General features: G+C 37.7%; 4 protein-coding genes across 4 annotated transcripts in view; 1 reads left to right on the forward strand and 3 right to left on the reverse strand.

Moving 5' to 3' along the window:
- Positions 1-4,179: 4,179 nt before the first annotated feature.
- LOC137132978 (olfactory receptor 11A1-like) lies at positions 4,180-4,967 on the reverse strand. The gene is made up of 2 exons (XM_067516022.1): positions 4,449-4,967; positions 4,180-4,191 (listed from the first exon to the last, which is right to left on the reverse strand). The coding sequence occupies exons 1-2, from the start codon at positions 4,965-4,967 to the stop codon at positions 4,180-4,182; spliced, it is 531 nt and encodes a 176-aa protein (XP_067372123.1).
- A 2,466-nt stretch (positions 4,968-7,433) lies between these two features.
- On the reverse strand, positions 7,434-8,221 carry LOC137132979 (olfactory receptor 11A1-like). Its single transcript, XM_067516023.1, has 2 exons — positions 7,571-8,221; positions 7,434-7,445 (listed from the first exon to the last, which is right to left on the reverse strand). Exons 1-2 carry the CDS (start codon positions 8,219-8,221, stop codon positions 7,434-7,436), a joined length of 663 nt encoding a protein of 220 aa, XP_067372124.1.
- A 3,153-nt stretch (positions 8,222-11,374) lies between these two features.
- On the forward strand, positions 11,375-17,296 carry si:ch211-67e16.4 (uncharacterized). Its single transcript, XM_067514882.1, has 10 exons — positions 11,375-11,625; positions 12,676-13,164; positions 13,246-13,395; positions 13,805-14,037; positions 14,645-14,782; positions 14,946-15,030; positions 15,180-15,385; positions 15,536-15,622; positions 16,144-16,222; positions 16,385-17,296. The coding sequence occupies exons 2-10, from the start codon at positions 12,726-12,728 to the stop codon at positions 16,627-16,629; spliced, it is 1,662 nt and encodes a 553-aa protein (XP_067370983.1). The 5' UTR covers positions 11,375-11,625; positions 12,676-12,725; the 3' UTR covers positions 16,630-17,296.
- Positions 16,806-17,689, reverse strand: part of fer1l6 (fer-1 like family member 6) — a 24,242-nt gene continuing 23,358 nt past the window's right edge. Inside the window, exon 46 of the mRNA XM_067514877.1 lies at positions 16,806-17,689. This exon is cut by the window's right edge and continues 717 nt beyond it. The gene's annotated coding sequence lies outside the window, so the exon portion shown is untranslated.

A 17,689-nucleotide genomic window follows, 5' to 3' on the forward strand; every position in this document is an offset into this window, starting at 1 on the left:
TTTGAGCGGCAATGACTTCATGAGCTTCTTTATGAATAAAATTGTAGCTATTAGAGAAAGAATTCACCAGATCCTCCCCCCAAAAATTACAGATAGATCTTCATGTTCAACAGTGCTAGAGTCATCGATAAGGCCCCACTCCCTGTTAGACTGCTTTTTACCCATAGATCTCTCTGAGCTAACTTCAATTATTACCTCATCTAAACCAACAACCTGTCTGCTAGACCCTATTCCAACTAAGCTGCTCAAGGAAGCTTTACCCTTAATAGATATGTTCGTATTAGATATCATCAATCTATCTTTAGAAGCAGGCTATGTACCACAGGCCTATAAGGTAGCTGTAATTAAACCATTACTTAAAAAACCCTGTCTTGACCCAGGTGTTTTAGCCAATTACAGACCAATATCTAATCTCCCCTTTATTTCTAAAATAATTGAAAAAGTAGTCGCAAAACAATTATGTGACCAACTTTACAGGAATAATTTGTATGAAGACTTTCAGTCAGGATTTAGAGTTCATCATAGTACAGAAACAGCTCTGGTAAAAGTCACCAACGATCTTCTCATGGCCTCAGATACTGGACTCATCTCTATACTTGTTCTGTTAGATCTTAGTGCTGCATTTGATACCATTGATCATAACATTTTATTACAGAGACTGGAACATGAAATTGGAATTACAGGAACTGCACTAGGTTGGTTTAAATCTTATCTATCTGATAGATTTCAATTTGTTCATGTTAATGATGAATCCTCCATGCACACAAAGGTTAGCTATGGAGTTCCACAAGGCTCTGTGTTAGGACCAATACTTTTTACTTTATATATGTCTCCTTTAGGCAACATTATTAGAAAACACTCCATAAATTTCCACTGTTATGGTGATGATACCCAGCTATATTTATCTATGGAACCAGATGAAAATAATCAGTTAATAAAGCTTCAAGCATGCCTACAAGACATAAAGGCCTGGATGTCCCACAATTTTTTACTTTTAAACTCAGACAAAACTGAAGTCATAGTATTTGGGCCCAAAAATCTCAGAGATATGATGTCCAACCATATTGTTACACTAGATGGCATAAGTCTGGCCTCCAGTACTACTGCAAGGAACCTTGGAGTTATTTTTGATCAGGATCTATCCTTTAACTCACATATAAAACAAATCTCTAGAACAGCCTTCTTCCACCTACGGAACATTGCCAAAATTAGGAGCATCCTGTCTCAAAGTGATGCCGAAAAACTGGTCCATGTATTTGTTACCTCTAGGTTGGACTACTGTAATTCCCTACTTTCAGGATGCCCCAGTAACTCCCTAAAGAGCCTGCAATTAATCCAAAATGCTGCAGCAAGAGTGCTGACTGGAACTAGCAAGAGAGATCATATTTCACCTTCACTAGCTTCTCTCCATTGGCTTCCCATTAAATGTAGAATAGAATTTAAAACCCTGCTTCTTACATATAAAGCTCTGAATGGTCAGGCTCCATCATATTTAGAAGACCTCATAGCACCATATCATACCAGTAGACCACTTCGCTCTCAGAATGCAGGCCTACTTGTGGTTCCCAGAATTTCCAAAAGTAGAATGGGAGGTAGAGCCTTTACCTATCAAGCTCTTCTCTTGTGGAACCAGCTCCCAGTTCAGATTCGGGAAGCAGACACCCTCTCTACTTTTAAGTCTAGGCTTAAAACCTTCCTTTTTAATAAAGCATATAGTTAGTTATAGTTATGCTGCCATAGGCTTAGACTGCTGGGGGACCCACCCCCCAATGCACTGAGCTCCTTTCCTCCTCTTGACCATCTCTCCTCTCCTCTCATCCAGCAATTGTCACCACTGTATGTCATTAACTCTGTGTGTTCTCTCCCGTAGTTGTCTTTGTCCTCCTCTGTCCCCCTCTCTCTGTCCCTTTCTGCAGGTGTCCCCCGGCTTTGAAGCTGTGTGTCTTCCAGCATGAAGCTACTGATCCTACCAATCTGCCTGATGTTTTGTTGTTGCTTTTGTTGCTCTGTTCTTTTCTCTCTCCCCTTTCCACTCACCCCAACCGGTCGAGGCAGATGGCCATCCACCCTGAGCCTGGTTCTGCTGGAGGTTTCTTCCGTTAAAGGGAGTTTTTCCTCTCCACTGTTGCCTATGGCTTGCTCCAGGGGGAATTGTTGGGTTCTCTTTATACATCTTTATAATCTTGACTTTATTCTGTAAAGTGCCCTGAGATGACTTTGTTGTGAATTGGCGCTATATAAATAAAGTTGAATTAAATTGAATTGAATTGAAATAATAGAATATAATGTTGAGCCCCCCAACACTTAACTCCCCCTCCATATTATACAACTTGTTAGCATTTAATTTGTTTCTAAAATATTTAATAACTACTTCAATAGCGTAGAGTGTCCTTCCATTACTGACCTATATATTTTTACAAATAGACTTGTTCTATCCTTCCCCTGTTTGACAGCAGTCATCCATATAAGAAATATGTCTGTGATGCAAAACTAGTTCAATCATATACAAATGACAAATAAATAGATGTTATATAGATGTGGTACAGGTTGTATGGTTGGTAATTGTCTCATTAACCATCTTATATATGCAGATGATTTGGTGATTTTCTGTCCTTACAGTGCTGATCTTCAGCTGTTGCTGAGGATTTGCTCACAGTGTGCTATGGAATCTGACGTTAAATATAATGCTACTAAACGCAATGTTATGAGTGTAAGATCTAGAGAAGAAAGTTCTGTTTTTTTCTGATTTCTTTTTATCTGGTCTTGTCCTCAGGGAGTGTAATGAGATCAAATATAGGTCATTATATTGTAACTACAATATAACCAATGATTTATCAGACGATAAGAACATTGACAGACAGTGTTGAAAGTTAAATGCACAAGCTAATATGTTACTTCGTAAATGTAGGATGTGTTCTGCAAATGTGAAAAACAAAAATTGACGTAATGAAATAAACAAGAAAACAAGTGTTTTCTTGTTTTCAAATTAACTTTTGCTACTTGTCAATATTAATTATTCTGTGAAACATTGTTATTTTTGAGCGGCTGTAACGCAGGAAGAGACCAATTGCCATGTGTTCAGATAAAGTGAACCAATAGGAAACTAAACACCATAGTGTTTTTCATTATAATACATTGTCTTTTTATAAAGCTATGTTCTCTTATATATTGGAAATTATAAAGGAAAAATGCGTGATTTCATTTTGAGCACTGTCCCATGTTTCCTGAAGGTCTCAGCAAAACTGGCTGAGTGTTTTCAGTCAAATCAGGCCTCATTTCTAATTGTGATCCATGTAATATTTCTGCACTTAGATATCACAGTATCATACTTCATAAAGCAGTGCATTGTGTATGTTAAGTGGCTCAAGACGTTAAAGGCTGTAGTTCACTCATCAAGAATGTAAACATTTACATTCTTTATTTATTACCAGTATTTGTGCTTATATATGTACAGTCTCTACATACAATATTATAGAATATATATTCAGAGTTCCTTTTCTGGGCTCCTTCTACATATAGTTATTCATATAAATTGTGGTATGTATGATAAGATTTAATTAACGGACATTGGAATTTTTTCGTTAGAGTTTTAATCCTTTGATGTATTGTCTTTACATCAAAATGCTTTAGTCTTATTTAACATTAAAATACTTTGCGGCTTGTTTTTCAGACTCAAAGTCTTTTAAGCAATGATCTGCTTTAATTTAAAAAAAAAATAGTCTGTTTTCCTATGAGTGAATATTTCATATCGCAGATAGTGTTTGCAGGCCATCTTGGTAACAAGTGGGCCACTGTTGCTGCATACATCTTTAAAGTTTGGGTTGCATTCTTTTGGTCTATTAGTAATTAGTCTTAAGACCAGATAAATGTCACCTGGACTATAAAGCCTTTAAAGACATTAACAGAGTCCGTTTCTAAGCCGTTCAAGAAATAAACCAAGATGACTTGGAATATTACGCATAAATTGTATGTGGAAAATAACTACACTATTGCAACAATAACTTAAATAAACCAGATTTTTTTATGATAATATTTTATAATGTTTTTTAACACAACTTTTTCAAAACTTGTCTAATTTTGGACAACTGAAGACCATATATCAGTGGATTTAGCAGAGGCTGTATGAGAAATGCATATGTTAATAAAATAACTCGCAGTTCAAGTGGAATAAATGTTATATCAAATCTTGGACTGATCACGTTATAAAAACAAAAAAAGACAAAACTCATGATTGAAACCAAATGTGGGGTGCAGGTATCAAAAGCCTTTGTTTTTGTCTCTTTGGAAGCTGTTAAACACACAGACAAAATCTTTACATATGTGAATGAAATAAAAACAAGAGGAGCAGTAACAATGAAAACGAGGCCAAAAATCACATCATTAACATACGACAATAATCTGGCTGGTGAACAAGAAAGTTCAAGTACAAGATGATATACACAACACACGTTGTCAATAACTGTCCCACAAAATCTGAGACGAATAGTGAAAGACAACAAAACTCCAATCTCTACAAAAGAAACTATCCAGATAACAAGTACGACAATTTGTACTCTCCTTGTAGTAATAATGGAGTTGTAATGTAAAGGTTTACAAATACAGACATATCTGTCATATGCCATTATTGCTAAAGTTTTAAATTCTACATCTACATATGTTTGAATGTTAAATATTTGAATGAAGCAGAAAAAGAGAGAAATGTCATGAGTCTCTGATAAGATTTGTACCATCAAACAGGGCAACAAAGCTGTGCTGCCGTATATGTCATTAACAAACAAACTGCACAGGAACAGATACATGGGCTCATGGAGGTTTTGTTTCAGATATATAATGACAATAAGAGCTGTGTTGGCAAAAATGACTGATACATATAATATCAGTGCCAGTATGAAATACAGGCACTTTAAGTTTCCTATGTCACCATACATAGTTAATACAAAAGACACAATCTCTGACGAGTTTTCCATCATCAAACTTTGAGAATGTGTCACAGAATATTTTGAAAATGACTAAAACATAAAATATTTAGTAGAGGTTGTTCTAGACTTAAACACTGTATAGGCACCACTTTTTATAAGCAACAATACAAAACCTTAAGTAGGTAGGTAGCAAATTATTCCAAAGATTAGTTGATAGTTGCACAGTACTTCTCTCTTCTCTACTAAGACAAACCGAAGCTACTTCTGAGCTTTATACTGAACTTTCTGTCGCACACATGACAAGCACAGCAACCAACCAATGAATCAACTTCAGAAATATGTTCATCATCAAATAGATTTTTACAAACAAGCAGAGGCTAAACATTCTGGGTTCCATAATAGAATATAATGTTGAGCCCCCCAACACTTAACTCCCCCTCCATATTATACAACTTGTTAACATTTAATTTGTTTCTAAAATATTTAATAACTACTTCAATAGCGTAGAGTGTCCTTCCATTACTGACCTATATATTTTTACAAATAGACTTGTTCTATCCTTCCCCTGTTTGACAGCAGTCATCCACATAAGAAATATGTCTGTGATGCAAAACTAGTTCAATCATATACAAATGACAAATAAATAGATGTTATATAGATGTGGTACAGGTTGTATGGTTGGTAATTGTCTCATTAACCATCTTATATATGCAGATGATTTGGTGATTTTCTGTCCTTACAGTGCTGATCTTCAGCTGTTGCTGAGGATTTGCTCACAGTGTGCTATGGAATCTGACGTTAAATATAATGCTACTAAACGCAATGTTATGAGTGTAAGATCTAGAGAAGAAAGAGAATCTGTTTTTCCTGTTTTCTTTTTATCTGGTCTTGTCCTCAGGGAGTGTAATGAGATCAAATATAGGTCATTATATTGTAACTACAATATAACCAATGATTTATCAGACGATAAGAACATTGACAGACAGTGTTGAAAGTTAAATGCACAAGCTAATATGTTACTTTGTAAATGTAGGATGTGTTCTGCAAATTTGAAAAACAAAAATTGACGTAATGAAATAAACAAGAAAACAAGTGTTTTCTTGTTTTCAAATTAACTTTTGCTACTTGTCAATATTAATTATTCTGTGAAACATTGTTATTTTTGAGCAGCTGTAAAGCAGGAAGAGACCAATTGCCATGTATTCAGATAAAGTGAACCAATAGGAAACTAAACACCATAGTGTTTTTGCATTATAATACATTGTCTTTTTATAAAGCTATGTTCTCTTATATATTGGAAATTATAAAGGAAAATGCGTGATTTCATTTTGAGCACTGTCCCATGTTTCCTGAAGGTCTCAGCAAAACTGGCTGAGTGTTTTCAGTCAAATCAGGCCTCATTTCTAATTGTGATCCATGTAATATTTCTGCACTTAGATATCACAGTATCATACTTCATAAAGCAGTGCATTGTGTATGTTAAGTGGCTCAAGATGTTAAAGGCTGTAGTTCACTCATCAAGAATGTAAACATTTACATTCTTTATTTATTACCAGTATTTGTGCTTATATATGTACAGTCTCTACATACAATATTATAGAATATATATTCAGAGTTCCTTTTCTGGGCTCCTTCTACATATAGTTATTCATATAAATTGTGGTATGTGTGATAAGTTTTAATTAATGGACATTGGAATTTTGTCGTTAGAGTTTTAATCCCTTGATGTATTGTCTTTACATTTAAATGCTTTAGTCTTATTTAACATTAAAATACTTTGCGGCTTGTTTTTCAGACTCAAAGTCTTTTAAGCAATGATCTGCTTTAATTAAAAAAATTTACATATATATTGTGTTTGTATGACTGAATATTTGATATCACAGTGGTGTTTCCAGGCCATTTTGGTAACAAGTGGGCTGCTGTTGCTGGATGCATCTTAAAGTTTGGGTCGCATTCTTTTGGTTTATTATCTATCATTGCTTTTCTTGCTTCACTACTAATGCACAACAGTCACGGAGAAACAAAACACAGGTTACACCCACTGTATTATGATTTAAACAAAGAACCTAGAAGCTGCAGTAAATTGAACATTTGTTGAATTAGTAACATCTTAAGACCAAAACAATCCTGAAATGTCACCTGGACTATAAAGCCTTTAAAGACATTAACAGAGTCTGTTTCTAAGCCGTGCAAGAAATAAACCAAGATGACTTGGAATATTACGCATAAATTGTATGTGGAAAATAACTAGACTATTGCAACAATAACTTAAATAAACAACATTTTTATGATAATATTATATAATGTTTTTATATCTTGTTTGAATTAATAAGGTGTGGAAATCAAGGACCTTCCCTGTATAATAATTTGCAATGTTTTTATTAACACAACTTTTTTAAAGCTTGTCTAATTTTTGACAACTTAAGACCATATATTATAGGATTTAGCAGAGGCTGTATGACAAATGCATATGTTAACAAAATAACTCGCAGTTCAATTGGAATAATTGTTATATCAAATCTTTGACTGATCAGGTTATAAAAACATGCAAAAACAAAACTCATGATTGAAACCAAATGTGGGGTGCAGGTATCAAAAGCCTTTGTTTTTGTCTCTTTGGAAGCTTTTAAAGACACAGACAAAATCTTTACATATGTGAATGAAATAAAAACAAGAGGAGCTGCAATAGCGAAAACAAGGCCAAAAATCACATCATTAACATACGACAATACACTGGTTGGTGAACAAGAAAGTTCAAGTACAAGATGATATACACAACATACTTTGTCAATAACTGTCCCACAAAATCTGAGACAAATAGTAAAAGACAACAAAACTCCAGCCTCTACAAAAGAAACTATCCAGAAAACAATTATGACAATTTGTACTCTCTTTGTAGTAATAATGGAGTTGTAATGTAAAGGTTTACAAATACAGACATATCTGTCATATGCCATTATTGCTAAAGTTTGAAATTCTAAAGCTGCATATGTCTGAATGTTAAATATTTGAATGAAGCAGAAAAAGAGAGAAATGTCATGAGTCTCTGATAAGATTTGTACCATCAAACAGGGCAACAAAGCTGTGCTGCCGTATATGTCATTAACAAACAAACTGCACAGGAACAGATACATGGGCTCATGGAGGTTTTGTTTCAGATATATAATGACAATAAGAGCTGTGTTGGCAAATATGACTGATACATATAATATCAGTGCCAGTATGAAATACAGGTACTTTAAGTTTCCTATGTCACCATACATAGTTAATACAAAAGACACAATCTCTGATGAGTTTTCCATCATCAAACTTTGAGAATGTGTCACAGAATATTTTGAAAATGACTAAAACATAAAATATTTAGTAGAGGTTGTTCTAGACTTAAACATTGTATAGGCACCACTTTTTATAAGCAACAATACAAAACCTTAAGTAGGTAGGTAGCAAATTATTCCAAAGATTAGTTGATAGTTGCACAGTACTTCTCTCTTCTCTACTAAGACAAACCGAAGCTACTTCTGAGCTTTATACTGAACTTTCTGTTGCACACATGACAAGCACAGCAACCAACCAATGAATCAACTTCAGAAATATGTTCATCATCAAATAGATTTTTACAAACAAGCAGAGGCCCTGCTAAACATTCTGGGTTCCATAATAGAATATAATGTTGAGCCCCCCAACACTCAACTCCCCCTCCATATTTGCTGTTTGACAGCAGTCATCCATATAAGAAATATATCTGTGATGCAAAACTAGTTCAATCATATACAAATGACAAATATATAGATGTGGTACAGGTTGTATGGTTGGTAATTTTCTTATTAACCATCTTATATATGCAGATGATTTGGTGATTTTCTGTCCTTACAGTGCTGATCTTCAGCTGTTGCTGAAGATTTGCTCACAGTGTGCTATGGAATCTGACGTTAAATATAATGCTACTATGAGATCTAGAGAAGAAAGATAATCGTTTTTTCCTAATTTCTTTTTATCTGGTCTTGTCCTCAGGGAGTGTAATGAGATAAAATATAGGTCATTATATAACCAATGATTTATCAGATGATAAGAACATTGACAGACAGTGTTGAAAGTTAAATGCACAAGTTAATATCTTACTTTGTAAATGTAGGATGTGTTCTGCAAATGTGAAAAACAAAAATGGACAGCTTTTGACTTGCCACAATGAAGCGTGTTCCACACGTTGTTTTGGCACGAGTAGTTTGCCCCGGATGTCCTCAAATTGTTTTTTTATCAGGACTGTCACCAAGGTGGCCCTTGACGGCTAGGTGGGGCCACACCTGTTGGGGTGGGATTTGAACCCCCGGCCTTCTGCATCACAGCCTTATGCTCTACTCCCTTGTGGTTTCATTATTACAAAGACTCACTGTGGTGTACAATGATAGTATGAGACTTCTACTCAAAGTCCCTAGAGGCTGTAGTGGAAGCCATATATTTGTCAGTGTTGGTGAACCCGATTGTGCCTTAACTATCCAGAATTTGAAGTATAAGTGTGTGTGCAGACTGTCTGGGTCTGAAAATTAGATTTTATCAGCTGAGCTCTGTTAGCTATTAACTGCAGCAGGTTAATCTGCAGTTAATCTTGATCTAAATACTGAGTCTGGATTATTTAATTCTATGAGTTAATTACTTTTCCACTGCACTGTTCATTTGTTGACTAACATAGCAAATTTCTGAAACGCACAACTCCTCAGCACAACATAAACTAACTATGCTGCTGCCTGAAATGTAATGCACCGTTTGACTAGCGTCAATATCCTAATTACATTGCAACATCAATGTTGCATTTTAAACTGTTTTAGCCATTAGTCCGATGAAATAAAAAAATAATAAAAATTGTCACTGGGTTTTTTGAATCTATAGCTTTCAAAAGAGCACAACAAGAGGCATTGTGCATCTTGGAAAAATGTATTCATGACATATTTGACCCTGTGAGGTAAAGTGTTTTTTATAAGTAGACTACTCAAACTGTATGAGGAAGTCTGGAGTGGCAGAGAAGTATGTTGGAGGTGGAACGGTGAGGAGCAGAGGTGAAGAAGGTGCAGGACTTTAAGTACATAGGTTAAACTGTTCAGAGCAACGGAGAGTGTGGAAAAGAGGCGAAGAGGCGAATGCAAGTAGGTTGGAACGGGTGGAGAAAAGTGTCAGGTGTGTTGTGTGATTAAAGAGTATTAGCGAGAATGAAAGGAAAGACGTTCAAGACGGTGGTGAGACCAGAGATGTTGTTCAGCTTAGAGACAGTGGCACTGAAGAAAAAACAGGAGGCAGAGCTGGAGGTAGCAGAGCTTAAGATGTTGAGGTTTTGAGATATTGTCAATGTATTTATTGTTATATCATTTGCGGTTTGTTCCAATTCAACCTGTGACATTCAACCTGTGTGTCTCCCTGTTTTCCTTGGGACTTCATGTAGAATTGACTGCATGCAATATTGTTAGCAGCAAAAACATAGTATATGATATGTAGAAAGTGTGACCCAGAAGTGTCCTGCACCATTTGGCCTATTGATGTGGATTAACACCTGACATGTCATACAAACAGAAGAAGGTCATGGTTGCCTCAATGACTGAACGAGAAATAGTTGAAGAACGGCAGCTTTTTTGTGGAGTTGTCACATGTCAATGTAAGGAAATATGGTCAAGATCCTGCTAGTTTGTGTTAGTTTGCATTTTAAACATAACCGTGCCGTGTAAGTGCATATAAAAATATTCTGTGATGGAGGGTTTTATGTCCGTGTGTGTTAGATGGAAGTTTCGAAAGGACTTTTCCAGACACAATGATGCAATCAATCCACCTTCACATTTTGAATACAAAGAGTTCAATAGCAATTGGCCACACAGACAAGCTCAGAGGTGATGAAACTGTAATGAGTCTCCTCTACTGTGACCTCCCTGGTGTGCCACCTCTACAGCAGTGAATAGGCTTCAGGGGACAGGGCTGACTACACCCAGGGTTCATACAGCTAATTACTCTACGAGTCGATGGCTACTGTGTGTTGACCTCATGGGATTCTCCTTATTTAATGTCATAATATTATACAGTCACCAGGTCTTCTTTTATATAAATTGTTATAATTGTATAAATGTCCACCTCTCATGACTTAGATTTTTTTAACAAGTTACTTGGATATGTGCTGTTGTTAGATGTGGTCAACAGGTAATTATCATGATCTCATGAGAGCAATTAAACAGCCCCATGGCGGAGACTCAAACATGCAACCACCATCAAGTTTTCCACGGTTAAACAAGGACATGTTTCATGAGTCTACTGAACATATGATATTCATATCATCTTTATATATTTAGATGTTTATAATAAATAGAAAAAACAAGTAGTAATACGCAAAGAAAAAAAATGTTGTTACAGTGAGTCTGATCTACTGGTCTTCTGTCAAAAAAGACGAGCTTTGTTCTTCCGGTGAACTTTTGACCCCGGAAACATTTCAACAAGATTTGTTGTGACGTCGGGCACTGACGCTGCGCTAGAATTTTGACATTTACATTAAGCAAATGTGTTTTTTTTTCTCTGTAAACTAAGAAATTCGTTTAAACTCTGCTCCTTATAATGTGCGTGTTTTTAATAGTTAAAAAAATGAGCTCAGTAGTTACAAACGTGCCTGACAACGATTTTCTAAACTAAATAACCGTTAGCTAGCCGCTAGCTGAGTGGCTGGACACTTCATCACACGGTAAGTCCTGCGCTTTCTGTTCGTACATTTTTACGGCCTCCACTGAAAATACAGGGGAAGGCTGTGACTGTTCCTCCGTGAACAGTGCCTGAACGTCGGTGCAAAGCCCAGTAACGGTTTGCCAAGTATAAAATCGGTTGACGTTCGTCTGTCCGTCTTGGGCCGCTCGTGAAATTAGTCTAGTGAGAAATGTGGAGTTGGTGAGTGCAGCACATGTAAGACCCCCCAGAACCCCAGTCAGAACTACACCTCCTCCGAAGATAGGTTCTTGCGTGATGTCCATTGTTTGTGTGGTGGGCAACCGGGTCTTTCTATTGACAATTGTTATTCCCAATTATGTACAATTAGCGCATAACCAATCCAGCAGGTATGTTGTCCAATGAGCCAAGCTAATGTCAGGAAACTATGACTGTATGGGTGTGTTGATGTAGCTGTTTTAAGTTGTGTTAAGTTTGCAATCAGGAATAGGACACCGTAAAATGATTAAGTATCTTTATCCACTTGAAATGAGAGATTGTCACAAATATTTGTGTCAAGATTGGTCACAAATATAAAGGCTCCCGATTGCCTACCCCTTAACAGTGGTCCATTGTTTGTGTGGTCTTTCTATAGCTTTCTAATCCTCCATCCAGTGCAGTTCTAAGCACATAACATGCCAAACATGAATTGATACCCTTCAGTTGCTGGGTAGAAAACTCTTTACCCTCCTGGCTGCTGCTTCCAGCTTTTCTCCTTTTATGGTAACTTTTCCAATATACGTTAAGCACGTAGGAATCTGGTGTAAATTGGAGACGTCTCCGTGTGGGCAGTCTACCTTATATAGCTGACCATGGGCACTTCCACAGACACCTATCAGAACACAATGTGTATGAAACCAAGTTTGACAACCTCCCTATAAAACATCCTGCATAAGTACAATGAGCACATTTTATCATTACAACTAGACAAAATATAAGCATTAAAATTATTAGCTGAAAGGAGAACTTTAAAAAAAAAAAAAAGCATAACTAGGTAGAACTACACTAAACTATTATTTAATTGTGTGCGCAGGTGAAACCTTTAAGGACCTTCCGAGGCTGTTTGGCGTATCAAAATTACCAATGGATGTCAGCATTGCAGTGTCACTAATTCGAGGCCAGATGGGCACAGTGGTCGAGCGGGCAGTGAACGGAGCAGTGGAGACCGTGCTGGCTGAGATGCTCAAAGTGGTTGGAGTCAAATTTGAGGAGCTGAAGGCCCAAGTGGTGCTGTTAAAGAGGGACTTCACTGCACTGCAGAGGGAGAAAGCCCTTAAAGAGAAGGAGAATGACAATATTCGAGCCAAGCTACGCTACACTGAGCTGAAGCTGAAGTACTACAGGCAGGGAGTTGAGGAGGAGCTGCAGCAGAGAGCCTCTGCTGCTACTCTGGTTCGCATCCACCCATCCACTTTTCTCCAAACACAGAGAGGTAGCGTAGGTGTTTCCTCTACTGAGACCTTGCCATCACACTTGACTCAATCCAAGACCACTGAGAGACCACTGATGAGAAGCAGACAAGGTAGTGTCCACTGAAATGACTAACTCTTAGTTGCAGGTACCCTTTAGTGGGCCTTACTCCTTTCTGTGTTTTTACTGACAGAATGCACGTCACCTCACAGCACAAGCAGACGCACTATAAGAGTGCGCTGTCATTCCGATGTGGGAGTTGCCAGCACTGACTCGACTGACCTGCAGCTGCCTGTCTCGGTTGGTGTGGACACATCTGGAGAATCTCTGGACAGCAGTACGGGTACAGAGCCGAGGGGTTCACGAGCGGGATGACTGAATGTGTGTGTACTCCTGCATGCTTTCCTATGTTTGTTCTCACCCAACTAGTTTTTTCTCTGCTGCTGCTCTCATCAAGTAAACTTTGACAGATTTGATGGTGATTTAAAGTAAAACTAAGGTAGAAACTTAATCTGAATTTTTTTCACGCAGAAAATACTGTTCTCCTCGTATCTGTTTGTCATTTATTATTGATGTGAAGGTAATCCCAACTTGCTCGTGTACGTATGTATGAATGGTTGCATGCAGGTCTGTTTTTCCACTTTACAGTACAGAGAAGTTACATTTTCATCTTAAAATTGATCCTCCATATAGTGTAGTAATTGTGGAAGTGTCTTCCTGCACAGATGATGTAAACTGAACTTTGGGTGCAGTTTCCTTTTGTGCCACAGAGCCAGACACAGCTAAAAGCAAGGATGAAGACCAGGATGACTGTGAGTGGACCATTGCTCTGCAGCCACATACAGAAGTCATGGACACTGTCGGGGCTCCTCCTCTTGTAGACAACCTGAATCTGGATCCAGGGCAGCAGCCAGCAGCTGGCTCGCTGTCCCTAGATGGTTCCACTCGAGCTGATAACTCCACGCTGCCCTCCACTGCTCCACAGGTGACATGTTCTTTTAAGAGTGACAAAAGACTGTCTCTGCATGCAAGTAAATTTGATTTTATTTTAGGTTTTTCCACAATGTGTGCTTCAAGTGCATAAATACGAGAATATTTAATTTTATTGGCCCTTAATAACATGTATAAGACAGTGGAAACTCTGAGTTTTCTGCAAAATCACGGTGAACAAAGTCAAAGGTTGCAGTAATACCACCCTGTTTTAACACAAACTAGGTGATGACCAGTGCTTTCAAAGATTGCATTGTGTTCATACCTTGGGCTGAATCAATCCTGGTCTCACACTAGAGGAAAATTAGGCCAGTTCTGGTTCTGATTTGCACATTCCGGGGATCACTGAGGCGTTCCCTCCTCAAGGAAGGTCTGAACCAATTGTTTGTTACAATTATCCCATAGGACAAATGTAGTCTTAAAGTGACCAAGTGGTTTAGAGTCTGGCTAATTTCAATTCAATATTGTCTTCTTGTCTACTAGAGAAAACTCTGACTGTAGGATCTTTAGAGGAAAAGTAATTAATGGATCAGACTTTGATTTATTAAAAGCATTTTTTCATCAAAGTATTAAAGTCCAGGGTGTCACTTGTTGTTTTGCAGATAAAGCAGGAAGCCCAGCAGCCGCAGCAGGAGGAGGAGGTAATCTGTTTAAAGGAAGAACTGGAGGAAGAACAGGTGGTAACGGCAACCCTGCTGCTAGACTGCCCGGTGCAGCAGGATCATCTCCCAGAGTTAGAGGTAAGGCTCTCGTGGGGCTCAGAGGCAACAATTCATGAACTTGTAAACAGTATCTTTATGGTTTTAGTGTGTTTGCTGAGCCGATTGCTTGGGTTTCGTCACTGAGATTGTTGGTCATTGTCTGTAGGAAAAAAAAAAGGGATGTTTTTGTCTTGTTTTCCAGAGCCAGACTGTGACAGAGTGGTCAGAAGTTGCAGCAAACCAGAAAAATCACACTAGAGCCTTGAGTTCAGCTGGACCAAGCACTTGTGAGCAGATGCCATGCACATGCCTTGCTATTATTAAGAGTCTAGTGCAATAACTTGCATTTCCAGAAGGCCAACAATAATTATATCACTCAGCAACCAGTCTTTTAATTTCTTAAAAAAAAAAAACCTTTCCATGTGTGTTTTCTCAGATCCAGTGCCTCAGCTGGCGGCTCCTATGCCATCGATGGTGGCTTTGCCACCCGACATCCTGCCTCGCCAGACAGTGCAGCCCTGGAGTAAAGACCTTAGCCTTTACGAAGAATATAAACTGCGCAGGAACGAGCTCCGTCGTCGAAACCTTACCAGACGCAGAGAGCTGGAGAAAACGTTGCCTCAGCCGCTGCTGGCAGATCTGGTTAGTCAACCTTGATGGCACACTTCCTCTTTAAAACATATTCCACATGTTGTAAGAATAATGTATGACATATTCCGATTAAAGCAATTAAATTTGCAGTTCTCGCTTTCACCAGTATTTAATGTGAACTGCGTTGTGGATGTGTTGAAGGTGCGAGAGCGGCGAGAAAAGACCAGACTGAGGGTGGCCAGATGGAGGGCTAAAAGGAAACTCCAAGCTTGTCTGAACCAGGCTCAGGTCAGTCTTGACTTTTCCTTTTTTTCACCGAATAGAGTGCATGATGTGAAGTAAGACATTAGCTTCAGTACGTTCCTGAAACATGGAAGTGTCCTGTATGAAAAGCACTTTTCTGTAGAATATTTTCAGGTCTCAGAACAGTCTAATTTAAGATGAGAGGCATTCGGGATGTGATCATTTTCATCCTATGTGAGGAGTTTGTTGTGTGTTTTTTGGAGTTAAGCTTTAAGCTGCCTTTGTTAGCATAATAGTGAAAAAACCTGTTTCACTATATCAGCGTATTTTGCAGAAATATGAACCAAAACTCATATTCAAGTTTTAAGATTTTATGTTCAGTATGTGGTGTTATAGCACAGTTTCTGGAACATCGCTTAATTTTAATTTAACCAATGAGCTGCTATCAAGAGACCTTACTGATACTCATTAAAAGTCGTCCTTGTTCCATAAAGTATTGTTTACACGCAAGGAACCTTATTTCCAAATGAGATGAAACCTCTAACTTTTGCTTTATTTACTCTTAGGCTCAAGGGGGCACAGCAGGTGTTACTCAAACCGGCAAACCCATCAGCAGCCAGCCTCAGGAGCTCAGAGTGGCTTGTCGTAAGATTTTTGAATCTATTTTTTCTGTTCTGTTCCATTTGTCATTCCTTCTCCTGGGGTTGGGGATTTTACAGATTTTGTAAAGGCATTACCTTAAAATGAAAAACTAAACTAGACAGTTTGTTTAACTACAATGTTTTTCACTAATAAATGTTCTTTCAGCTTCCACCAGTAGTCAGCAGAGACAAAGATCTGCACAGCTTCAGTCTAGTGGCTTGGTCAACAACATTTCTGCCACCCTCCCTTTCATACCCCCCACCTCCTCCTCTTCGCTGCTCCTGAAGTGCCCCAACATGTCTGCACACGAGCGCACTGTGACATCATCATCATCATCACCTTCAGCCTTGTCCTACCCCCAGGTCAGCTTATCAAGTATTTCTCTGGCAGACCCAGATATCTTACAGTGAGATGTTCAGGTGAGGTCAAAGGTGCTGAATGTAGTCTGCAATAATGTTGCACAGTGTTAATTTGGCCAGTCAGAACTTGTGGAAGTTATTTTCTGATTTTTTTCTGATTGTCTGTTTTTGTTTAAAGAGCTGGTATTATTTTCCTTTTTGATAACGTTATATAAATGCTGAGTCTATTTTAAACATATCCATGGCCTTTTATTCAGACAAAATTGTTAGCACAGTTTAGATATCACTTTGGTACTTGTATCGGGTTATCATGCAAGTACAGAAGTTCTTGCACATTCTGTGTTGAAAAGTTGCAGATTTCACTTTACACTGAACTTTCCGACACAGGAAAAGCAGAACCAGTACACTAAAACTTGACTGAGCTGAGATGACAATACTGGATTCTTAACAAATCAAACGTACAAGCATCTTAGATCTATTCATAAGACACTGTAATTACCATCTATTATTAGTTACACATGATGGGCAATATAAACTCATACATAAATGTGAAGCATTCAATAATGCATCATGAGCAATAAGAAAACAAATTGACTTAAATATATATGTAAAAACATTCAAACAGAATGAACTTTTTCTGTACCTACATTTCAAGGGAAAATGTAGCTTGAAAGCTTTGTTTTTACAGTGCATGATTTAAATCAGCATTTGGCCTGATTAAGAAAAAAAAAAGTTACAGGATAATGTTTATCTTTCAGAAAATAATTTTGAGAGATTTGCAGAGTTGTTCACCAGAAATTGCTAAACTTGTTTGGTTGTAATAAATGCAGCTAAATGTAATGTGTACCTTCATACTGGCTGTAAAGCAGTAGCTGTACATCACAACCGGCCCTGCAGCTGTTTCAAATAGGACATTTTGTCATTAAAATACTTTAACTTTAGAAAGTGGCCTCTCAGTTTGTCAACACAGGACTCTGACTCTTTGGGCGAATGTAACGATTTGTTGTCCAGAAAAATGACAGTGAATGATGTTTTCCTGGTTCTTTAAAGGTGCAATAATGGGATCTGTTTGTAGCCAGTATGGAGAAGATTATTATTTCCAGTGATCAAT

This window comes from Channa argus, chromosome 9 (assembly GCF_033026475.1).
Source record: "Channa argus isolate prfri chromosome 9, Channa argus male v1.0, whole genome shotgun sequence".
Classification (NCBI taxonomy): domain Eukaryota; kingdom Metazoa; phylum Chordata; class Actinopteri; order Anabantiformes; family Channidae; genus Channa; species Channa argus.

Excerpts from the sequence above, each read along its gene's own strand:
- LOC137132979 (XM_067516023.1), bottom strand. The coding sequence starts at position 8,221 with ATGGAAAACTCATCAGAGATTGTGTCTTTTGTATTAACTATGTATGGT.
- si:ch211-67e16.4 (XM_067514882.1), top strand. The coding sequence starts at position 12,726 with ATGGATGTCAGCATTGCAGTGTCACTAATTCGAGGCCAGATGGGCACA. Across the intron at positions 14,038-14,644 it reads TGCCCTCCACTGCTCCACAG|ATAAAGCAGGAAGCCCAGCA; the intron begins GTGACATGTTCT and ends GTTGTTTTGCAG. Across the intron at positions 16,223-16,384 it reads GGAGCTCAGAGTGGCTTGTC|CTTCCACCAGTAGTCAGCAG; the intron begins GTAAGATTTTTG and ends ATGTTCTTTCAG.
- LOC137132978 (XM_067516022.1), bottom strand. The coding sequence starts at position 4,967 with ATGGAAAACTCGTCAGAGATTGTGTCTTTTGTATTAACTATGTATGGT.